The sequence below is a fragment of the Orycteropus afer genome, unplaced genomic scaffold (genome assembly GCF_000298275.1).
Source record: "Orycteropus afer afer isolate SDZICR_OR568_19922 unplaced genomic scaffold, OryAfe1.0 scaffold00156, whole genome shotgun sequence".
NCBI classification, from domain to species: Eukaryota; Metazoa; Chordata; class Mammalia; order Tubulidentata; family Orycteropodidae; genus Orycteropus; species Orycteropus afer.
This window is the reverse complement of record NW_006921743.1, coordinates 5,092,981-5,118,264: the sequence shown is the minus strand read 5'-3', so window position 1 is coordinate 5,118,264 and position 25,284 is coordinate 5,092,981. Positions and strand designations below refer to the sequence as shown.

At 44.2% G+C, this 25,284-nt stretch overlaps 1 protein-coding gene and 1 non-coding gene across 2 annotated transcripts in view; one reads left to right on the top strand and one right to left on the bottom strand.

Moving 5' to 3' along the window:
• The window catches only part of SEMA4D (semaphorin 4D), an 82,422-nt gene that overhangs the window by 29,500 nt on the left and 27,638 nt on the right, over nucleotides 1-25,284 (bottom strand). Inside the window, exons 6-15 of the mRNA XM_007946343.2 lie at nucleotides 24,172-24,265; nucleotides 23,152-23,265; nucleotides 20,822-20,973; nucleotides 17,594-17,769; nucleotides 17,363-17,519; nucleotides 15,090-15,312; nucleotides 11,116-11,231; nucleotides 6,575-6,747; nucleotides 6,432-6,475; nucleotides 2,269-2,475 (exon numbers count right to left, since the gene is read on the bottom strand). Coding sequence (XP_007944534.2) covers nucleotides 2,269-2,475; nucleotides 6,432-6,475; nucleotides 6,575-6,747; nucleotides 11,116-11,231; nucleotides 15,090-15,312; nucleotides 17,363-17,519; nucleotides 17,594-17,769; nucleotides 20,822-20,973; nucleotides 23,152-23,265; nucleotides 24,172-24,265 — 1,456 coding nt within the window. The remainder of the gene's footprint in view (nucleotides 1-2,268; nucleotides 2,476-6,431; nucleotides 6,476-6,574; nucleotides 6,748-11,115; nucleotides 11,232-15,089; nucleotides 15,313-17,362; nucleotides 17,520-17,593; nucleotides 17,770-20,821; nucleotides 20,974-23,151; nucleotides 23,266-24,171; nucleotides 24,266-25,284) is intronic.
• LOC122150518 lies at nucleotides 15,985-16,118 on the top strand. Its single transcript, XR_006163708.1, has one exon. It is a non-coding gene; the product is annotated as a small nucleolar RNA SNORA70 (small nucleolar RNA).

Genomic DNA, 25,284 nt, shown 5'->3' with positions numbered 1-25,284 from the left:
TTTTTTCTGTGTTTTCTTTGGTCTGTCTCTCAATCCTTTGCAGATACCTACATATAATTCTTTTGAATTCCTTATCAGAGAGTTCCAATGCTACTTCCTCCTCAGGGATGTGTTCTGGATCTGTATCTTGTTCCCTTTTTTCTACCACTTTATCCTGCTTCTTTGTGTGGACTGTGATGGTCTGTTATCTCCGAGATATCGTGGCATTGTTGAATTAAGATCTCTGTTAACTGTTTGCGAAGAGCAGCCAAGGGTGATTCGGGCTCTTCTTGGTGGTTTTTTAATCGTTGGCCCATTGATGCAGAAGGAGGTGGTGGATGGGTCTTGGTCATTAAGTGAAGTTGCAGGAGATATGGGTGTAGTTGTGTTTTATGGGGACTGTTGCTGTCTCCCACTCAATTAGACAAAAATTACAACTGAATAACCATCAAATAACTAAATGCACATGGACAAAAAATACACCAGGAACAGGAACCAAAAAAAGAAAAAGGGAAAAAGAAGAAGAAAAAAAACAAGAAAACCTGCAATATCTGGGTATAGTGCAGTAAGAGAAAAAAGGTAGAAAAGGAGAATAATGAAGAAAAAAAATGGGAAAAATGTGAAAAGAAAAACAGGCAACAGGGTTAACCTCAAGAAAAAAAAGAAAATATTTGCCACCATGAACAGGGAAAAGAAAAATAGCTGAAAACTAGGACCTGGAACAGGAAGACTAAAGTATAATAATAGTAAAAAGGACAAATGTATTAATAATAATAGTAGTTATAAAACAGACAAAAACAAGCGAACTAAAAACCAGAAAAAAGAAAGAGAAAAAAAAAAAAGAAAGAAAATAATCGAGGCGGGTAGGGCAGGGCATCCAGGCGCTGCCTGAGCACACAGACTGGGATGGAGTTCCTGCGGGCCCAGAAGGTGGGTGGGAGTGGGGGATGGCTGCACCTCCGTTCACTAAGGAGTATGAAGTGTAAGGGTAACAAGGGGAATGTTGCACCTTTTCAGTCATCCAGGTACGGAGTGTCCTTGGGGTTACTGGCAAGCAGAACCTGTTCTTAAGCCCCTGGAACCTTGGAGAGTGCTGTCTCTTCAAATATCCAAAATGGTCAAGCTGCTCGTAAACATTCAAAATGGCGGCACCCTCCCGACAGGCAAAAGTCCACAGCTCAGCCCACTTTTCTCTCCACTGATGCTTTGCATTTTATTCTTCAGCCACCAGAGCAGTCCTCTGTGCAGTCCCTGGCTAGCAGGCTGATTTTTAAGTTAATTCTTAGGTCCTACCACCACCAGGCACTCACCAAGCTGTCTGTGCCATGCCATCAGGCTTGCTCAGGATTGCTCCCAGACAGCAGCTCCATATGTCTCCTTTTTTGGTATTTTCATGCAAATTCTTCTGCTGATTGGGGTTTAGTCCACTTTTATATCCTTGCCTTCAAGGCTCAGGGGTCCGAGATTATCTTCTGTGTCTGTGTTAATTGGTTCCCCTTTTCTTTGTTGAAGAGGGTCTGTGCAGTCTTTCTCTCTATTCTTCCATCTTACCAGAAGTCCATTCCATTATATTTCAAGAGCAGATGCCCCATCAGAAAATCAACCAACATAAGGCACACACCTCTTATGTCTATTGGGGGTGTACTAGACTCTCAATCTTTCCTGTTTTTAAATAATCATGAAGCCATTTACAAAATCCCCATTCTAGAAACTGGATTTTTTTTTTAAATTTCCACATACCACATGTATCAACCTCTAAATTGCTAGCAGAAATATAATACCAGGGGTTGGCAAACTACAGCCTAAGGGCCACATCTGGCCCACCACTGGTTTTTTATAGATAAAAGTTTTATTGGCAGACAGTCACTGCCAATAATTATGTATTGTCTGTGTCTGCTCTCATGATATACAACAGCAGAGTTGAGTAGCTGCAACTATGTAACTCACAAAGCTGCAAATGTTTACTATCATCAGACTCTTTATAGAAAAAGTTTGTTGACCTTACTGTAGACTATCAATAGCTTCAGCTAACTGTCCACAATTTCTCTCACATTACAACACAATAAAAGCATGTAATGACCTTACCCAAGGGATTCAGACACAAACCAATGGAAGAGTCAAAGCACATGAAAACACGTGTGCCCAATAGGGAAGCCACCCGCCCAATCCTACTGTGTAGTGTCAGGCCCTGGTGCCTGGTCACGGCCCCCTACCCTGGCCAGCCAGGGCCTCTAGAGAGAGACAGAGCCAGATGAGGGCATGGTGGGCACACAGAGGTGTGCTACTCACCTGTGGCCTGACAGAAGAGTTGGAAGGTCCCCAGGGCATGCACATGCTGTGCCTGGTCACTTAGGAAGGGTGGCAGCAAGGTGACCGCGGTGGTCTCAGAGCTAGAGCCCAAGGATGGCCAGGGGCTCCGGGTAGAAGATGATGATTCAGGACCCAAACAGGACAGGGAGGAGGAGCCAGAAGGAGGGAAGGGTTTAGGAGATGAGGCTGTGAGATAGAAGAGGATAGAAAAGAGAGAGGGCACTGAGGAAATGTCATCAGGAATGCATCACATGCTGAAGAAGGTAAAACTCCACCAGGATATGGACACAGGTGACAAGAAAAGAAAGTGACACCAGGGGCTATCCCAGGCCCACCCTCTGTCCCCACCCCCAGGGAGGGCCATGCAGTGAAACAGGAGCAGAGGCCACAGAAACAGCCCACCCACGGCACACACCTGGCTTCAATACCATGCAGAGAAATGGCAGCCTGACGAGCTCAGCTTAACAAAGTCTCGCCCAAATCAAGGATAAATGTTTCTTATTTATTTGGTTACTTTTCATATTTATACAAGTCAAAGTAGAAAAATAAAAACAAAGTAAATCTTATAAAACACAAATGTTTACACCAAAATGGTCCAATCATATATGATGGAAGATGAGGTTGTCTACACAGGCACACAAAATCCAGAGTTTATTGCTCTTGGCCATGGAAGCAAGTCTCCTCTGATGGTATTTACAAAAGTTAGGGAGAGCAAAGTGTAACATAAACAAATGGTGACGTCGTACCACCCACATACACCTTTCACCACAAGAGGCAGATTTGGCCTGGCGGACTGTCTATGCAGGGTGTTCACCAGGTCCACTGCAGCAGCTGCCCGCACACCACTGCCCAGGCCATTTCTAGTTGTGGAGGAGCTCAGGTAGGGCAAGTGGTAAATTTGGACACGGTATGGGTGTGAGATCAAAGCAAAGGAAAAAGGAGATGTTTAGAGAGCCAAAGACGTCCTGGCTAGTGCTCTGTTTGTCTGGACAGGAAGTTTCAGCCAGGGGCCATCTGCATTTGATTGTTAACATGCTCGTCCAGGGTAGAACCCAGCCTCAAGATGCCTGGGTATCACCTGAAGCCCTGAGGCCACCGTCCCTGCTCAAAATCCCAAATCCAGTTGTATGGATGTGTCGCAGTCCTCCGCTGCTTTCTCATCTTCAGAAGGTGAAGGTTTTTAAAAGAAAAACAAAAGGTACAGAAAGAAAACCTTTCTGAAAGCAACATTTCCCTCAAAGAATGAAGGGGGGAAAAAAAGAAAAAGTAAGTGTGCTCAAGAGACAGTTTTGGGTTTGTTTGCATTTCCATTTTTAAAAGCAGAAAGAACACATTTAGCAAAAAAGTAAGTTCATCCCTGAGAATCAACAGCAACTTAAGCCATGTTTTATCCCAATATATAATAAGATCTAGAAGATGTATCTTCTTCATCTGCTTCAGTAACCAAAAAAAAAAAAAAAAAACAACCACCTAAAACACCAACACAATGAAAGCAAAATACTGTGAAAAAATAAAGTGGAAGAAAAGGTTCATCCCAATCAACAGGCTGTAAGTTACCAAACTGATAAACTAAAATGTCATTTCCAATCTGGAATTAAATTACTTGTTAGTGGCTGTGATGAGGAGGGGAAGCTGAAGGTACAACTTTTCTTAGGCCAACAGACCTGGTTGAGCCTGTGTCTCTCCCAGTGAAAACAAGGGCTCAGGTCAACTGGCAATTTGTCTTCCAGGTATATTTTCAAGCACTCTGACTGGGTAGGGCACGCATGAACAGGATGTGCTGCCTGCCACTTTCCAAAAGGACAAAGAATAACAAAGTCATAAGCTCAACCAAACAGACAAGAGAACAGGACTGGGAACTGTGCCCGAGGCAGCTCCCCTATGCAGGGATTGGGGTGGGGAGTTGGGGACAGACAGGCTTGCTACCAGGCAGAGCACAACAGGCACCAATATGCAGATGCCCTCACAACCTGATGTGCCTGTACTCAGCCAGCTGCCAGGAGGACCTTGAGGAGGACAGGCAGCCTGCCTCAGTCCCCATCAGCATCTGAGTCGGCGTACTTCAGCTCACACTTTACGTCAAAGGGCTTGTCCTTGGCGGGAAGGTCACTGATCCTCTGTGAGTCCTCCCGGTCGGTGGGGAGCTTGCTGGTGATGGTGTCCTGCTCTGTCTCATAGCCTGTGTCTAGAGCCGCTTTGGGCTGCTCCCCATTTTGCTGAGAAAAGCTTCCCTGCTCTACCAATGTTTCCTTCACATTCTGCTCACAATCGGAAAAGTCAGATTTGGGCTTTTTCTTCCCAAGTAACATAATGGAGCGGAATTTTAGACACTGTCCAGGCAGGTAGCCTTTGTAACAGTTGTAGGAAAAGAGACAGAGGAACAGTACGAAGAAGAAAAGGAACAGAAACATGAGGAGGCGATTGTCGCTAGACTTGAGATACATGGTCTTCTCGGAGTGGATCTGTGGGATCGTGTTGATGACAATCTTTGGCTGGCATGGTGTGCTTGTGGGCACAAGGTGGGAGGGTGGGGTCATCACGGCACCAAGTGTAGTTATCTGCCCAGCCGATGTCTGGGGAGAAGCCCCCAGAGTGGCCTCCGTCAACAATCTGGGAGCAATTCTACTACCTTCTGTCTGAATAGCAAGCAGGGTGGGAGCCACTGGAGTGTGTGAGACCAACTTCACTTCTAAAGCGTGCTTAGTGAGCACCTGAGAGACTGTCTTATTCTTCACTGTTTCCTCTGATAGACACTGGTACACTCCACTGTCCCCTTCAGACAAGTTGAAGATGAGCAGGTTTTTGCTGCCCAACAGAATGTACTTGGGGCTGTCAGTCTTTAACACGCCATTCTGGAACTTCCACACCACTCGAGCCAAGTTGGACTTCTGGGAACATTTGAGCTCTGCTGTGCCACCATGCTTGGAAAAATGCTGCCAGTAACTTTCCTTAACTCTGTCTGGAACATCAAAATAAATGTGCACAGCATCAACAACCTGCCCATTAGTTAACTTCTTCAAAAGCACGTTAACATGCATAAAACAACACAAGAGTTCTACCACTGGAGCAACATGGAATCTTCCAGAGCAACTAAGGAGACAAAGACATGCATGATTGAAAAGCAAAGATGAACCCAGCTGGCAGTCCATGCATGAAAAGAAATATGAGGCAACTCTGAGCAGCAGAAACTCCACTTCTCACCCTTGTTTCTGCTCATGTCTCCTACAGGTATGAACGTTTCAACATACATTAGCATCTTCTTCCTAAACTTTTCCTAATCTGATGACAGCTGTCTCATAAGGGACCACAGGGTACGTTACCAGTGGGCAAAGATGCCTTCACGAATTGTTGGGAAGATAATGTCAAGGATGGAAGATTCCTAACCTGCTTCCACCCAGCATCCTGGGACTACTCCATTAGGAATGCCACCTTGGCATTTTGGCTTGTTGTCAGCTGCCACTAAGTCAACTCACAACTCATGGCAACCTCATACACAGTGGATCCAACTGCTGCCCAGTCCTCCACCATTCCCATAATCAGCTGTGGACTGAAGCCTTATGATCCACAGGGTTTTCACTGCCTGATTTTCTGACGTAGGTCATCAAGCCTTTCTTCCCAGTCCATCTTAGCCTGGAAGCTCTGCTGAAACCTGTTCAGCATCATAGCAAAACAAATGCCTTCACTGGAGGATGGGTGGTGGCTGCACATGAGGTACACTGGTTGGGAATTGAAGCCGAGTCTCTCACAAGGAAGGTGAGAATTCTACCACTGAACCACCATTGCTCTTGAGGACTACTTACTATGGGCACCTTTCTTCTTCACAATAGGTTTAGATTTTATTTCATGAGCCCCAAGCTAGGCAGGTTAGAAAAGAGTGATGTACCTCAAAAGCAGATGCTACAGTTTGTACAGAGAGTGTAAACAAGTCCACTCTCAATTTTCCAAGCATTGTTTTCTGCACTAAAAGGGACAAAGAAGTGCCATGGCTTCTGCTACAAGGTACTTGACCTTGGTGCTTGTGCTGAGCAGAGGCAGAGAAATAAATGAAAATGTACAAAAACACGACGAAATGAAAGCACTATGAAATGGGGTTTAGGTCCTCATCATTTCTCAAGGAGATGTAGTAATAATGAAGGACTCACCAGGGCAAGCTGACACGTCCCCACTCATGTCCTGAATCAAACCCCTGCAAAACAACCAGGCAGAGATTACCAACATGCTTGTGCTTTTTGCTGGGGGAATGCGGGAAACATCAGCCACATGGATACAGTCCATTGGTGGTTACCTGCCAGGGGCATGCTCCTGGTGCACAGTGACGCAGGCAGCAGCATGTGGGCTCCAGGCACAGTAGGGGTCCCGTGCTAATACGCAGTCTACACACGTGCTGTGCTTCCCACAGAATGCCACAGGGGCCTGGACTATGCCTGAGTTAGAGCCAGCATAGACAAACCTTTTGCCCTGTGGATATGAAAGAAAGATGAGAACAGGCACTTGGGGAAAGGCATATGACCAAAAAACATTATCAATGTAACAGACTACATTGTTTGCTTATTTACTAAGGTCATAGAAAATGATGACAAAGCACCTTCAAGCTACCCATGAAGGAGGAAAGTCTATGTAATTCAGAACTGTGAAGCCTGTTGGTGGTGGTGTCTGTTAGCTGAAAGTCTGGAGGTCTGACTCCACTCAGAGGTGCTTTGGAAGAGAGTTCTGATAATCTACTTCTAAAAAATCAGTCCTTGCAAATCCTGTGAATACAGTTCTCCTCTGACATAAGTGGGGTCACCAGGACTCAGAGTTCACTCTACAGTAAGTTGTTCCTACTACCAGATTCCTTCTTGTTGTTGTTGCTATGTGCTGTCGAGTCAGACCCAACTCATAGCGACCCCTCCTTGGGTTTCCAAGGTGGTGTCACTGCCGAAGTAGATTGCCCAACCTTCCTTCTGAGGAGTGTCTGGTGGGTTTGAACCGCCAGCCTTCTGATTAGCAGTCAAGTGCCTTAGGCACTACACCACCAGAGCTCCTACCAGATTCCTTAGTCTTGTGAAATACCTCGTTTGGGATGTTACACATTTCAGACCAGATTCCACTATTAGGTAAGAAAATGATGCAAGTCCTCCAGCACACCTAGCACAGGTAGAAAGACCTACTTGTTTTACCAGTATGAGGAAGCTCACAATGTATTTTCTAACCAGAAAAAGAAAATACCACTTTCCCTTCTGAGTACTTGTAGTTACAACAGTCTTATTCCTTATCAAAGTACAACTGGTGTTACAAGGAGCACAAGTTCCCAATTCGTACTCTGTTGCAAAAAATAACATACTGATTTTCCCTGGTTCTCAGTGGCCACTCAACTCAGACTTATTGAGCTTCTTCTCTTACTAAATCCTGATTGAGTGACAGGTCAATCTAAAACAACGAAATATGAAAGAATGGCAAGCTCTGTAGAGCTTTAAATTTAGTCAGCCATTTGACTTTTGGTCTATCCTTTGCCTGTGTGTGTCTTAAAAACATGTTAGTTAACATCAAAAGATCCCCACATTCATGAACAAATGAGTATAAGTCATATGAAATACTGTCTTATCTTCAAAGCATATATTTTCAATTAACTTCAGAGTCAGGCTTAAGATCAAAGACCTTAGTGCTAACCCAGACATGATGGTTGCAACATATCAAAGGCCCACAAGGTTGCAACCCCCCACCCCCTGGGTGAAGCACCAATGAGGAACTCAGGCACATGGCACGCAGGAGAAAGGAACTAACTCCCCCTTTGTTAGTGGATCAGAAATGTGATGATAACCAAGAGCAGAAAGACCCTAGCCTTGTTTTAGCCTGGACACATTTTCGTATAAATGGGAAAATGAAGCCAGGTGTTGGTAATTCAAAAGAGGGATGAGGATGAGTCCTCAGACCATGTTTTGGGGAATCACATGGCTTGTGGAAGGTGTGGAAACATGATTTCCTGGGTCAAAGGCTGAGTTGGTCTGCTTCAAAGGTCCAGCTGGGCCCTGGAGAGGGAGACAGCACAAGGGCCATAGACATTTGATACAGAGTAGAACATGGGCCTGGATTACCCATGGGGACTCCTTCCCGAGAATACCCACCAGTGAGACACAAGGGTGGGTGTAAATGTGCATGCGGAGAAGGCCCACCCCAGGATGAGCCCCAAGCCTCCTGCTCTGCAGGCCACCCAAACCCTTGTGCCCACTTCTCACTCCAAGGCTACTAAAGACCATAGAGAACAGAGAGAATGAAAACACAGGGCCTCCCAGGACCCCCATGCAGAACAAATGGGAGCAAGGGAAAATGACCATAACAGCCCTCAGTGAGAAGTGTTGCTAGACAGGTCTATTGTGGGAGGCTAGAATTAGTGGGAGAGGCATAGTGAGAAATAGGGTATTTACACAGCCTCAACATATTTTCCTCAAATAACTAATAACAACTGTGGTGGCTTCTGAAAACCCTATGGAGCACAGTTCTACTCTGACACACATGGGGCTGACATGAGTTGGAATCACTTGGTAATAACTGGTTTTGTAGTACTGGGTGGTATGAATGGTTGCTGCACTCAGCTGCTAACTGAAAGGTTGGTGTTTCAAGTCCACCCATAAGCTCCTCAGAAGAAATTCCTGGTGTACCAATTCCAGAAAACTAGCCACTAAAAACCCTGTGGAGCACAGTTCTACTATGACACACATGAAGCCACCATGGGTCAGAATGCACTGGTACACTTCCCTCCACTAGGTGGAGTGTGGGCTCAACAAAGTGCCTCATTTCTAACAAACGAGGTATAGAACAAGAAATACTGGCTTTAAGCCAAATGGTCAGGCCCCTGTTCCTCTTTGTGCTGCCCAGAGCCAGGGAAGAACACTTCACTGTACCTGAACCCACCCCACTGACCAGTGTTAGGAGCTAACTGTGGCAAGGAACTCTCTGAAGGGCTGAAGCCATGACCACCCTTGAAAGTGGCTATTCAGGAACATTTTAGGCCAAACTAGAAGGCCTCACACCAAAGGAGCATGGGGCACCACAGGACAATGGAGAGCAAGGTATTCAGAAGTGGGAGGTGCATGTGGAACAGGCAGGGGTCTAGGGTGGGCCACGGGCAGAAAGAAGCAACATGTGGCCACTCTTCCAAATTCTATGCTGACCTGGTACTGTCAAACCCTCAGCCTGTCAGCCTAGCAAGTCACAGTGTGAGGTCTACCCAAGGTCATGCTGGTGTTGTGACTTGAAGTAAGAGCTCTGGCCCACAGTCACAGGGTCAGAAGGGCAGGCAGGACCATTGCCTGGGTTAGCTGCCTCATTTAGCAAGCCCTCCACAGGTACCGTCTTGTGGAGGGACAGATTGGCTCTACTTGGCACAATACCACAATACCACAAGCAGGCACAATACACCACCCTGCTTGTACCCCCAGAACCTATCCTTTTAGACATAGTAATGCACTGTACCCTGTGCTCAGCACTTCATAAGGGTTATCTCATTTAATCCTCAGGACAACCCAGTGAAGAGGCACTCTTTTTTTTAATTGTATGATCCCATTTATATGAAATATTCAGAACAGGCAAATAAAGACCAGAGGTTATTAGTGGTTACTAGGGGCAGGTGAGAGGGGGAAGTGGGAGGTATTGCTTAAGGGGTACTGAGTTTCTGTTAAAGATGAAGAAAATTGGAAATGAGTATTAGTGATGATTATACAACATGGTATATGTAACCAGTGTCACTAAATGGGACACGCAAAAATGCTTGAAATGGCAAATGTCTTGTTATACATATTTCACCACAATAAAAATTTATAGAAGAGTTGTCGCCATTCTGTTTCAATTGTTAAGTCAAACGAAGAGGCACTTTTACCCCATTACACAGGTAGGCAGATTGAGGTCATATGCAGTGGTGCTGCCATTTGGACCTGGCAGCCTGTATTTGTGCCTGCTTACCTCTCATCTTTAACACAGGGGCAGCACCTATTTCCCAAGGCCACAGCAGATATTGAGGGAAATGGCCTATGACAGGAGTTGGCAAACTATGGCTAGTGGGCCAAACCCAGCCCCTTCTCCATTTTAGACAGTCCACAAGCAAAGAATGGGTTATAGATTTTTTTTAATAATTGGGAAAAAAATCAAAAACAGTAATATTTTGTGACACAAACAATTACATGAAACATAAAGTGCAGGATCCATCAATAAGCTTTTACTTGTACGCAGCCATGCTCACTCGTTTGTTTACAGACTGCTTTTGGGCTGCAATGGCTGAGCTGAGTTGTTGTGACCAAGACTGCATGGTCCACAAAGTTGATAGTATTTACTATCCAGCCCTTTATAGAAAAATTTTGCCAACTTTGATGTTGGAGAGAACATCCTGTAAACCAAAAAGAGCTTTACAGATACTATGTAGTATCATTATTGTTACAGATTTTCTGAGTTTGGCCAGTAAGTGGCATCAACATCACAGCCCACAGATGCAACCTACAATCTCACCAAGTTGGTGCACAAGAAAGTATCTTCACAGGACAGTGCACACCTGGCAACAGCACTGTCTATCTGCTTCAACCATGCAAGGATGTACTGGAAATTTTTAATAGAACGCTTCATCTCTCCAGGTTTGTTCTCCATTGTCCCAAACCTCAAAGCACATGGCTCACAGAACTATTATTTTAAGCACCTAAATGTCGGCTCACTTTGCACATAAAAGAACCAGAGCCTAAAGGGATGCCCCAGGTCCTACCGCCAGGGACAGAGCTGGGCCCAGTGCCCCCCCAGGAATCAGTAACTCTCAGATCACCAAGACGATGGGCACCAGGGGCCAGTTTCACACTGTAACTTTACCTTCTTTGAAGACAGCAGGAGGGTCTGCACCGGCTCAAAATCCTGGAATAGCTGTGTTTCCTCAATGATATGCACATTGTTTTCCAGGCTGATGGCTTTGTGTAGGGCACCCCTGTCTGCAACATCAGGGGCCACAGGTTAGTGACAGAGCCCAGGAAGGGGAGTAAAGATGGTTCAGCTATTGCTGACAATAGCAGACAACGCAGTCCCCTTCGATCTTAACACCCCCAAAAAAGATATTCAAATAAAGATGATGTTTTACAATCAGTTGGATTCCTCTACATCAGCAAAGAGATTGCTGAAAAAGAAATAAGGAAATCAATACCATTTATAATAGTTACCCAAAACATAAAATACTTGGGAATAAATCTTACCAGGGACACAAAAGACCTATACAAAGAAAGCTACAAAGCACTATTTCAAGAAACCGTAAGAGATCTACATAAATGGAAGAACATACCATGTTCATGGACAGGAAGACTGAACACTGTGAAAATGTCAATTCTACCCAAAGCAATCCATACATTCAATGCAATCCCAACTCAGGTCCCATCAACATTCTTTAAGGATATGGAAAAACCAAACACTAACTTTATACAGGAAGGAAAGAAAACTCAAACTCAGACAAGCAAAGCACTATTGAAGAAGAAAAACAAAGTAGGAGGTCTCACACTCCCAGAACTCATTTTACAGCCACAGTAGTGAAAACAGCCTGGTACTGGTACGATGTCAGACACATAGACTAGAGGAATAGAATTGAGAACCCAGAAATAGATGTATTGACCTATGGCTCGCTGATCTTTGACAAAGGGCCCAAATCCATTAAATGGGGAAGAGACTGTTTAACAAATGGTGCTGGCAAAACTGGATATCCATTTGCAGAAAAACAAGATCTGTACCTCACACCATACACAAAAACTAACTCCAGATGGATCAAAAACTTACATGTGAAACCTAAAACTATACAGTTCCTCAAGGAAAATCTAGGGGCAAATTTAGGGGCCCTACTATAATGGCATAAATAAGACTATCAAGCATAACCCAAAATGTACAAACAGCAGAAGAAAAACTGGATGAATGAGACCTTCTAAAAAGTAAATTTTCATGTGCATCAAAAGACTTCTCCAAAAGAGTAAAAAGAGAGAACCTACAGATTGGAGAAAATATTTGGCAATGATATATCAGATAAGGGACTTATCACTAAAATTTATAGAAAACTGTAACACCTCAACAACAAAAAGACATATAATCCAATTAAAAATGCACAGAAGACATGAACAGACACTTCACCAAAAAGTATATTCAGGCAGCCAATAAACACATGAAGAAATGTTCACAATCATTAGCCATTACAGAGATGTAACTCAAAACAATGAGATACTATCTTGTTCCAGCATTAGTAGCAAAGTTCAACAAGACAGAAAATAACAAATGCTGGTGAGGATGTGGAGAGACTCTCATACACTGCTGATGGGACTGTCGAATGGTACAACGACTATGGAAAGCAGTACGGCGATTCCTTAAAAAGTTGGAATCAGAAATACCATTTGACCCAGCAATTCCATTACCAAACAAACAAACAAAAAAACTCAGTGCTGTCGAGTTGGTTGCTACTCTTGGTGTCCCCTCCTTGGGTTTCCAAGGCAGTATCTCTAAAGAAGTAGACTGTCCAGTTTTCCTTCCAAAGAGTGGCTGGGAATACATCCTAAAGGAGTGACAGCCAGGACGACAACAGGTATACATACACCCATGCTCATCCCGGCACTATTTACAATAGCAAAAAGATGGAAGCAACCTAGGTGCACATCAATAGAATGGATAACCAAACTATGGTACATACATACAATGGAATACTATGCAACTGCAAAGAATAATGTAGAATCTGCGAAATACTGCATATAATGTGGATGACCTTGGAGAACATTATGTTGAGTGCAATAAGTCAATCACAGAAGGACAAATATTGTGAAAAGTCAAGGAAAGGTTTATACATGGAACAAAACTTTTTTGTTGGTTACCAGGAGTGGGAGGGGAGGGGAGGAAACACTGCTAGATAGGTAGAGACAAGTACTGATTTGGGTGAAGGGAAGGGCAATGCACCAAATGTGAGTAATTAACATAGTGGCACTGCAGAAGAGGAAGACATAGAGAGGTACAGGGGAGATACAGACAACAAAGATGAACCCTTTTGCACATACAGTACTGCATTGTCAGTGATGGCAAATATTGACCTAGGGTGGACAGATGGGTAGACAGGCTGAATGATCAGGTATGTCTAGGCTAGGGGGAATGTGCCCATGACCATGTATGTATCTACAAGCATATTTTTATGTTCTGTAAGAATGTCCAGGTATACAGCAGAACTGACAAGGGACAAGGTTGTAGTGACCTCTTAGCCACAGCCAGCTACCCACAGGGAGCAAGTAGTTAGACTTGTGGGCTTGGGACCATGGTCCCAGGGGACATCAAGCTCAACTGGTGTTTTACTACACAAAAACATTATTCAACATCCTACTTTGGTGAGTAGTGACTGAGATCTTAAAAGCTTACAAGCAGCCATCTAGATGCAACAATGGGTGTCTCCTCATCTAGACCAAATAAGAATGAAGATAAACCAAAGATGCATTAGTCCAATTAGTCCAAGGGACTGGTACACCATGCGATCCTCTGCCTGTACGAATATGAGACCAGAAGAAATAGATGGTGCCTGGCTACCACTGTCAACCACTCGGAGGGGGATCTATGTAGGGGATCCTGGAAAGAATGGAAGAACAATGTGGAACAAAACTCAAAGTCATTAAAAAAAACAACAAAAAAAAGGACCAAGTTTGCTGGTCTGATAGAGCTTGGTGAAACCCCTGAGGCTATGGTCCCTAGCTGCCCTTCAGGTCTGGTATTGAACCCATTCCTGTGGCTTCCAGCCAAACAAAAAGACAGGCATATGAGCTGAACATTTACATTAGGTAGGTACACTTCTTGGAGATATCAATCATGGGAGAATAGAAGGGCAGGGTATGCACAGGGAGACCCCTTAGGGGGCAGGAGTGCAGGGGAGGGAAGGACCCAAGGAAGAGGTAACTATGGGCAGGAAATGTGAAAAGAGCTGTTACATTTTGGGAAATTTCAGTCAATGTCATGAGACAAAAAGTGTATGAACTGCTGTGTGAAAAATAACTTTGTTCTGTAAACTTTCACCCAAAAATACAATAAAAATTAAAAAAAAAAAAAAAGATATTTTGCTTTAGAGATAAGAAAAAAAAAAAGCTTTGACAAAATAAATAGTTGGAAACTCCAATGTCAGCGGTTATTCCAAATATTTTTATGACAAGTAAATTAATCGAAGCTGGAAGTATAATGATGTTTGAGACTCTGGGTCTAATGTGAGGCAATCTGACAAGGCCCCAGTCCTCTGTGGTGTCCCCATTTGAGGAACAGGCTAGCAAAGTAAGTGCAGAGAGCACTACATAATTGAGATGGAGCACACATCAGGCCAGGCTGAAAAAAAAATACCAAGAGCAGACCACAGCATTACCCTGTGTTTAGTGACTACTCTCCATTCCTGAAAAACTTGTTCAGAATTCAAGGGAAAACACATGAAACACTTGCTGTCCAAAGCAAGTCATGACAAGTCTCATACCTGGGCTCCACACTAAGCCACAAATGTGCTGTCAAGGGCAGGGTGTTAGAAATGTCAGATGAATGTCTCCTCCCTAGAGCTCTTTGTAAATGGAGGCAGACCAGCCAGACCTGAATTCCAAACTGGAGCCAGCACTTGCATTTTTACTAAGTTTCCCAGTTGACCTGACAGTCACAGAGACCAGACTGTGGCTGCTGCCCAGGTGTGGCTATTTCTCAGAAATCTTTCAAACTTTAGCAAATCCAGTGAGTCATCAAAAGATGAATAAGATTTCTCCATCTCCTCCACCAAAGGAAAGGAATTAATCCAAATGACCATGCAGTGTTTGCAAACCCACCTGTGCTGATGAACATCACATCATAGATGGTCTCATCCAGGGCCTGCACCCTGTCCACCACAATCTGGGTGTAATTCACATCCTTCTTAATTAACCTGGGCCTGTTGTCTGTTGGAGTGATGGAGTCATCCATCAGAGGGTGGTCTTTCACGAACTGCAGGGTCTTGTCAGGCAAGTTCAGTGAGCTGGTGAAGTTAGCCGCCCTGGCCTCACTGTTGATGCACTGTGGGAGAAACCACATATCCTAAGCACAGCAAAGGAGCTGTGCACCTGGACTGCCACAAAAGTACATCTCCACACTACCATAGATGCTGGATGCACAACTCAGAAAACACAAAGTGGACCTCTTGAAGAAAGGGGTAGTGACGAAAACCTGACGTGCCCTTTCCTTAGTAATCTGAAGACCTGCTTAAGGTCTTCAGGAAATGCCACTGCTTTTTTTTTTTACCTACAGGATATGATTTTGCTGCTTCACACATACAGGCTTACAAAGGAGATTCATACTTGAGTGAGTCTTTAAGAATGTGTAAGTAAGTCAACAGGTACATAACAGTTCTCATTTAGCCATACATTAGCGCAAGAAGAGGCTTTAAGCGTTTTCAATGACTTAAAAGTTATACATGCAGCATGTGACTGTGATGAAGAATTTGTTGTCAGTAGGGGGTTGGTTGGTTCAATGGTTTCAAAGTGAAGGCAAATTCACATAACATTAAATGGCAAGTACAAGTTGTCCAGAAGTTGGACTTGCATAACCTGGAAACTGCCTGTAATCAAGTAATTTTTTTTTGTTTATAGTTGAAAAAGAACTTAAACTTAAACCTCTTGGAACTGAGAAACATGTAGCATTTTACAGCCATCCTGTGAGAAGAAAATACTCCTTAAACAGCCCAGCCCTCTGTGGTCAATTAAGCTGACCATCTTCCTTCCCAGTAGGGGCCAGTGTGCAATGGCTGAAAACAGTAGCCTCCTTGGAAGTATAGGCAGCCTGCTGGCACGTATGAGCTGCCCTAAAGGATGTTGAAGACAGCCATTTCCTGCTCTTTCATGTCTCAGGCCTCATTAATCTCTGCTGTGCCTAACCTAGGCTCCAGACAGGTATGTGAATGTGAGGTGTCTTTGGAAAATCCCAGGCTACGGTGACCACAGTCCACATTTGCCAAGTCATCATGTCCATCCAAGCTTCAAAACAAGAAGCATGTGATTGAGGCCCTGAGCAGGGTCAAGTTCAAGTTCCTTGGGCAACAGAAGATCTACATCTCCAAGAAGTGGGGCTTTGTCAAGTTTAATGCTGATGAGCTTGAAGACATGGTGGCTGAGAAGTGCCTCATCCCATATGGTTGTGGAGTCACATAAATGCCCAGTCACGGCTCCCAGAACAAGTGGTGGGCCCTGCATTCATGAAGGACTTGGTAGCACTGCCTCCCCTGACCTGTGCCCACCAATAAATTGAACTTCTTCTCTCAAAAAATATAATAAACAAACAAACAAACAAACAGCCCAAGTCTGTGTAGCATGAAAACTCAAGAGCATGAACTTGGTTTTTTCTGTCCTATCTCCCTGGTATATGTAAACCAAAATGCATGACAAGTAAACAAAAAGTATTTTGGAAGAAAACATCACTGTCTTTTCTTCACAGTGTGCATGGATGGAGCGGTGATAGATGGGTGATGACAAACGCTCAGGAGGCCCTAGAAGGACTTCCTGTATGGGAGCTCCAAGGGTGAGGCCACTTTCAGTAGCCCTCCTTGTGGCTACAACACTGCCTGACAAACTTACTCATTACTGGTAGGAAAATTAATGGCTGTGTCAGAACCAGTCTGTGGATCCTCATTAATTTCTATATAAAACTAATGATTTTTAGGAGAAAAAAATGTGATTCACTGATGACCAGACAGTTTTGCTCATCAGAGCACTGAGGCCTTTACCAAGAACTCAAGTGTTTCCTTGCAGAAAAGTGAAAATGAAGTATGTCAAATTTTATTGTACTAAGTATTTTACAAACATTCCTACACCAGCTAGAGCAGGCTTCTTATGTGTGCATAGTATAGCCAGAGCTGTTGCACAACATGCAGATTAAAAGGAAGCAAGAGAAGAATGAGCTCATTGGCCTTTCCCAGGCACAAGGCGGCCCTGTATCTTTGGGGACAGCTTCCAATTGCCCGAGTAGTGAAAGGAGGCCCCGTGTAGCCAGGTCAATTGAAGCTGCAAGAGGCACTCACTCCTGCTGTTCTGTAAGGTCCTGTGCTGGAAGGACACCCCACTCTTCCACTCACCGCTCCAGGCCGTGGCTTGGGCACTGCCCCATTATAGCGCACCCACTTGGTATGTGACTGCTCCACCATGGTGCTCTGCATGTATTTCCCACGGGAGAAGACCTCTTCCACTGTGGACAGGTTGTAGGCACACACCGCTGACAGCCCCACGTTGTTCCTACACAGGAGAGAGGTGTAACTGCCAGCCACCGAGACAGCAACCCTGGGACAGACCCTGCCTGGAGCACTCACAGCTGTGGGGTGAAGACGGCATAGAACACGGGCTCCTTCAGCCACGGGCCCCGGAGAATAAACACATCCTGCAGCATGTTGAAGACGAGGTTGCTATCTGGTTTGGAGCAGATCAAGCGAGCCTTCAGGAAAGAGGTCCACTTCTTCTGTAATGTCCTCAGTCCGCCCTGGTCCCCCTGAAATGCCAAAGACACATGTGGAAGAGAGAACACCCACCTTCCTCACCAGCAGGTAAGACCATGCCAGGCCTAGCTCCCACTCATGCCACCAGGCTGAGGGGCTTCTTAGGCCCTAAGTGTTTTGCCCAAGTGAAATGAGGCAAAGGCTAAAGAACCTAGGCAGCAGACCATTCTGACTCACAGTCCACTGTCAGCATGGGTGATGGACATGCCCCCTTCATTAAAAAGCTAAATCAAACCAAACCAACTAAAAACCCATCCAGTTATAGCTTAAACAACAATATTCAATTCTGCCCCAAACACTCATTTCCCAATAGTGAAGATGTACTTTTCTTACAAACATTTCACTTCTCTGGCCCTTTGTCTGTGTCCACAGACCCATAGTCACATGCACTCCTCATCCCATGCAGACAGCATATGGGGCTGCAATCTGTCTGTGAGCAAACCTGTATGCAGTTTTGATCTCCCCAAAAGAACATTCCTCTTTGAGAGATTCTATCCTTTACTTCCTTTCTACTCCTGAAATGATCTGCCCAAGTGCTTTGGACTTATTAAGTGCTTCATAAACACTTTTTAGTGACCTGAAAATCAAGAGAAAAATATAAAACCTGGATCATCAGGGGAGCTCTGGTGGCACAGTGGTTAAGGCATTCAGATGCTAACTAAAAGGTGGGTGGTTCAAACCCACCAGCCACCCCATGGGAGAAAGCTAGGTAGTCTGCTTCTGTAAAGATTTACAGCCTTGGAAAACCTATGCGGCAGTTCCACCGACTAAAGGCTGCTACGAGTTGGAATCAACTTGATGGCAGTGGGTTTTTTCATATCATTTTGTGCACAATGGTGGTTTGGTGGTAGAACTCTTGCCTTTCATGTGGGAAACCCAGGTTTGATTCCTGACCAACACTACCCATCTGTCAGTGGAAGCTTTTGTGTTGCTACTATGATAAACAGGTTTCAACAGAGCTTCCAGACTAAGACAGACTAAGAAGAAAGGCTTGATCAACTTCAGAAAGTCAGCTAATGAAAACCCTATGGGTCATACAACGGTCTACTCCTCTACGCATGGGGTTAGGCATGGGTTTGCTGTGAACTGGCCCCTGACTCAACAACAGCAGTTAAAAACAATATATCACTTTACTTGATCTGGAGAGGAATACTGAAAAGATGAACTTTGAATGCAGAAGATTTCTTTATTTTACACGAAATGAAAACCCATCCCTCCCCACCTGATTCTGTGATCACAGAAAGCTGAGTTCCTTTTTTCTTTTTTTAATAAAAGAACTTTATTTTTTTTTCCTTTATGTTTTACCAAAAGGTAATTTCCAGCATGTCTGTGGTCATTCATTTCACCTGGTTCCCAGGCTAGGTGAGACGCAGCCTGCTGTTTGCATGCAGACTCTGCAAGTCTGAGCAGGAAGTGGGTACCTGGGGTGTGCAAGGCAAGAAGGTGCTCCTACTCCCCTAAATCCAGTTAGAGGAATTATGGAAAATTAAAAGAGACACTTTGAAAGACCCTAACGGCTTCTATTTGTGTGTGTGTGTGTGTGTGTGTGTGTACATGGAGGACTCTAAATCTGTCTGAAAATTCCTGAAACCCTGTGCATCCAGGTGTTCGGTACAAGGTAACAAACCACAAGGTGAGTGACAAGATGACTCAGATGGCTCACATGGCTGGTCACATGGCTGACAGGGCAGGAAGACCCTCTGGGCCTCCTGGATGTTCTGTTCTGAGGCCCTGTGGCAAACACTCAGGAGCACCACCAGCCCTATACTCTTCTCACCTTCATGCCAGCTGATAGCCTGCGCATGGTGTGACTATGCCAAGATGGTCTTGTCTGAAAAATGGGAGCACAGCAGCTGCTGGAGGCAGCTGTAGGATTCAGGTATATATCCTGGATTTCTATCCAGGTGGTGGCAAAGCAATAGATATGCAGGTATTTAGAGAGCCTATGTGTTTTTTATGCTGTCTGTCATTAAGGAAGGGACATCAAAAGCACCTACTTAGTATATTCCAGCCATAAAATAATGGCTTCTGTGATGACTGAATATTTAGATGGTTACCACTAAAATAAGAAGGACTATAGATGATGAGGTTTCAGTGGAGCTTTCAGACTAAGACAGATTATGAAGACAGGACATCTATCTACTTCTTAAAAACAGCCAATGAAAACCTGATGGGTCACTGTGGGACACAAACTGCAACCAATCATAGGGATGGCTCAGGAGTGAGCAACATTTCATTCATTCCGTGGTACATAGGGTCACCATGAGTCAGGGGCCAACACAAGGGCCATTAACAACTGTATGTCTACAGCTTTCAATTTGGGGGAACATATGGAGTTTCCCCAACCTGAGTAGCTGGTCAGCAGCATTCACAGTCAGCAGCATTCACACTCAGCACAGCTGCCACTTGTGTTTTGTGTAGTTTCTGATAGTTACCTAAGCTTGGCCCTTCAGTTTGCCTCCCAGAAACTGCCTACAATCAACCTAACAATGCATGTCTGTTGTGCATCCAGCACCATGCCTACCATTCAGAATTGTAAAAGCTTTCTCTTTCTCCCAATATGTACTTCAAGCTTCCCTTAATACGTCTTAATAAACATCTTAGTAACAGTCATTCTAAAGTTCTTGCTTCTTAACCTTAAGCCATCAATTAATGATTTACTTCTAAGCTGATTAAAATAATCAAAAGGTGAAACTCTAATTCCAATCTGATTTGGTTAATATAGTGAATGAACACTAGCTTTTTATAACCTGGGGGAGGTTTGAGGAAGATGTGACCAAAAATGAGTCTCCTCAACGTAAGGATTCTAGGTATACTACAATGGGTGTGAATATGTCATTGGCCTCCAGGTACATAATGAGAGCTACAACAAAACTAACCTTCCATACATGACAGGCCCTCCATCAACACTCAGATTTTTGCATAAAAGACTAAGTATACTGACATTCCAGGTGAAGTTTAAAGTCTATTAGAAGTGACTAATTTTCAGATATCCCATCCCACAGGCAAGGAGAAAACAAAAATGAAGACCGAACAGAATCCCACCTTGCACACTCTTGCTATCCTTGGGATCATCAGCTTGAAAACAAACTCATACTCCACAGATACCTCCATGAAGAAGAAGTACACTTTGTCATCCTCACCCTCTGTGTCATTGAGGTTTCTTCTTATCACATCTGCGAAGATGAAGCTGGGCTCTGCAGAAAGGAGATAGCCATAAATTCTTGGCACACATTGAGCTGTGTTACTGCCCAGCATAGCCATGCAAGCTGCTGGTCCTCAATCCCATGTTCATAGATTGGTAGCCTAAATATTCATAAAATGTCAATGCCACCCAAAGTGCTCTACAGATTCAATGCAATCCCTATTGAAAAAATCCCAACAGACTTTGCAGAAATGGGAAAGCCAATCCTCAAATTCATAGGGAATCACAAGGGGCCCCCACCAAAAGCCAAAACTCAAAAGAACAATGTAGGAGGACTCTTATGTCCCAATTTCAAAATTTACTATACCAAAAACAAACCAAATCCACTGCCATCGAGTTGATTCCAACTCATAGAGACATCCATTGGGTTTACAAGGCAGTAAATCTTTATGGAAGTAGATTGCCCAGTCTTGCTTCCATGGAGTGGCTGGTGGGTTTGAACCACCAACCTCCTGGTTAGCAGTCAGATGCCTTAGGCACTGTGCTACCAGAGCTCCTAAATGTACTATAAAGGTACATTATTCAAAATAGTATGTATTAGTGTAAGGAGACAGACACATATAGACCAATGAAATATCACCAGGCCAGAAGGTTCTCCTTAAGGGGGGGCTTTTGGGCATATTTAGGGGTACAAAGGTCACACTTCTGACCCCAGCATGCAGGAAGGATGACAGTGCTGAGCCGTATGTATGTCCAGCCTGTCCTCCTCAGCATCAGAAGTGCCCCATGCTAGGTCCGTCCTGGAGAAGCCAGTCTGGGTCTCCTAATCGCCAGGCTTGGGACCCCAGGGAGCCAGATCCACCATCCTTAGACTCTTATGTGTGAAATATGAATTTTCTAGTTTAAAACAAAACCCAAACCAAAAAGTCCAGGCACCCAGCAGCTCTGGCTCCTTGGCTGCTCCATGCCGAAGACTGGCCAGCTATCTCTCAATCACTGGCCATGGCATCTGCCCCCAGACCACCCCACCTCTGGAGAGCCTAGGCAGCCTCATAACTAAGGACCTCACTGGCTAGCACACGCAAGAAAAGTCCCAATTGAGCCGCCTCGAGCCATCTGTACCTGGAAATGAGACTCCACACACATGCTGTCTAGAGGCAATTAATAATCAAGATCTTATCTGATGGGGCATTTCAAGGTTGTCTACAGAGGCTGACGGCAATCTGCATCTACTCTGCACTTCAATATCACCGTGGAAATTGTGCATACCAATCTGACTCATCTGAGTAAGTCTTACCATCACAGCCTCACTGTTAATAAAGCCTCCCAAATCAATTTTCAAGGGAATAAAACACACACATGGCCTTGAACTCTGGGTCATGCAGTCCTAAGCAGTGACAGACACATCCCCAAGGCACCCAGGACCTCCCACCTGGTCCTCTGAATGAACCAGTGCCTCTATAGACTCCCAGCCTGCACCTATAGTCTCATGGGTAGTTCCTTACAATCAGCTGAGAAAAACAGAACTTGGGCCTGGTTTAGATGGTTCTTGTGATGTGTAGGCACTACTCCCAAGTGGACAGCTACAGCACTGCAGCCCCTTTCTGGACTTCCTTGAAGGACCAAGAAGGGAAATTCTCCCAGTAGTCAGAACTTTAAGGAGTGCACCTGGTTGTTCATTTTGCTTAGAAGGAGAAATGCCCAGATGTACATTTATATACTGACTCACGGGCTGTGGCCAATGGTTTGGCTGGCTGGCTGGTCAAAGATGTGAAAAGAACATGATTGGAAAACTGGTGAAAGGAATATGGGGAAGAGATATGTGGACTGACCTCTCTGAATGGGCCAAAGAAGTGAAGATATTTGTGTTTCATGTGAATGTTCACCAAAGAATGGCTTTGCATTTTAATAATCAAGTGGATAGAATGATGCTTTCTGTGAGAACCTGTCAGCCTTTTCCATAGTCACTCCTATCATCCCAATGGGCTCATGAATACAGTAGCCGTGGTGGCAGGGATAAAGGTTTACATGGGCTCAGCAACACAGACTCCCACTGATGCTGACTGCTGAATGCACCAGCAGCCAAGATCAACACTGAGTCCCTGATGCTCTGAGCTGCAGACCACACCCTCACAGCTAGCAAAGGGAGACATAAATTGGTGTACTTCTGTTGGCAAAGAAGTAACCATGCATAGAAATGCATCTTCAGTGAATAGTTTCTGGTCCTTACCATTAAGCCAAGGTATTGCATACTCTGTTCTCAGGGGACTTTGGGAAGAATGGCGGGAGATGATGGGTTCACTTCCCAGAAAGTTATATGATGTCCCAGAATAAAGCTCTCCATCTTCAGTGGCCCGGAAGGAAAGAGGAAAAGTGAATAAGCATTTCAGGCTCTGATGCCAATACAGGGGATAACACACTCAACACATTTTCCCCTATAACCTCAAATAAACTCCTCCTGGAGACACAAGAGACTATGTCCCTAACTTCTGGAATGTACATTTTTGTTTCCTCTTGACTCTGTTTCTTCTCTTTGATGTGGATACTGTGCTGTATTTTATAATTTTAAGGGACAACCATTAAACACAAACAAGAAGTTCCAGCATCCAGTAAAATAATTGTAAACATGATAGTGGGAGCAAATGGAGTCATGGCTCATTCTCCTGGATCCTCAAGCCCTTCTTAGCAAAATGTGGCTCAACTATAAACCTTCCTCTTGAGCAGGAATATTTACTCAACATGAATGGACTCATGGGACCTGCACAAACAAGGAGTATAAAATAATGTTTCCCTACAAATTTAGTTCTGGACCATGATGGCAGATGGCTAACCTTCTGAACAACTAATACAAAAATTCTTGCTAAATCAGAGTACATGTACAGTTGGCATCCCTGGGTGGTGCAAGGAGTTAACATGCTCAACTTCTAACCAAAAGATTTGAGATTCAAGTGTATCCAGACGTGACTTGAAGAAAGGCCTAGTGACCTGCTTTTGCAAAATCAGCCACTGAAATCCCCAGGGTGTACTGTTCTACTCTGACACACACAAGGTCATCATGAGTTGGAGTTAACTCAATGGCAACTAGTATATGTAATCATATGTACTCTCTGAAAGGAGGGCTGATATTAAAACAAAGCACAGAAAGAGAGTAATGATAAGCAAAGAGAAACTGGATGCACTGTTTTGTATACTTAACATGACATCATACTCTTCATCTTCAGTGATGAAAGGCATGAGAGGCAGGACTCACCAACCATGATAGATGTATAGCTCTGTGCTGGGTCAAAGGGACACCTTCCTTTGCCATCTTCATTCTTCCCCAGAAACTGAAAGGATGTTAAGCTCTACAGTAAACATTAAACAAAAAGAAAGTGTATCACATTTCTGAAGTCATATAGTAATAACACATCTTTATACCATTTAATCTTATAGACTTGCTATTCCTGGAAGACCAAGGGAAAGAGCAAATGTGTGACAATCCATGAGTCCCACCCTCCAGAGCTGCACCCAGTGTTGCTCTGCTCAGGTTTAGATGGAAGCTCCTCTGTGTACCTGCCCTGACACAATGACCAAGTTATGCACAATCTCAGAGCCTCGGTTTACTCATCTGTAGAACGGGGAATGAATGATGATGCTATCAGGCAAACCAGAAATGGGAAGCACTCAAGTCAGTGATAGGAAGCCCATGTGTAGAATATGAAGATTAAAGCAGTGGGGGAAACCTGAATATATAATAAAGAGGTAACAGAAAAAAACAAAACAAAAACTAAAAGAAACTGAGTTCCTACTTATTTCACCGTCGAAACACATTACAGATGTATCAATGACGTGAGTATTAACAAGGAAACCATGCTGCACTGAAGAAAAGTGCAACAAGCGTTTGAATCTTGACATAATCTTTCTTAACCTGAAAAGAAAGCCCAAAACCATATGAGGAAAAAACGGATAGATCCAGTGACATAAAAACTGGAAAGCTCCCTGTATAGAAAAAATGAGACAAAGTTCAATGTCAAGTGACAAATGGGGAAAATGCTTGCAAAACGACAAGTGAGATATTTGCATCCCTTAATGCATAATGCATATATCTATAAACAAGCTGTACAAAAAAGAAAGAAAGAAAAATCCAGGAAAAAAACAATCAAGGGCAGTAAGCTGCAAAAGAAAAAATCCATGCGGATACCACAGGCAGAAGGAGATGGGTAAACCTCCTGGAAACCCAAGGACATGAAGGGCGGAGACAAAAGTGGAAATGTCATTTTCCACCTAACAGCTAGGAGCTCTGGTAGCATAGTGGCTAAAGCACTTGACTGCTAACCAGAAGGCTGGCAGTTCAAACCCACCAGCCACTCCTCGGAAGGAAGGT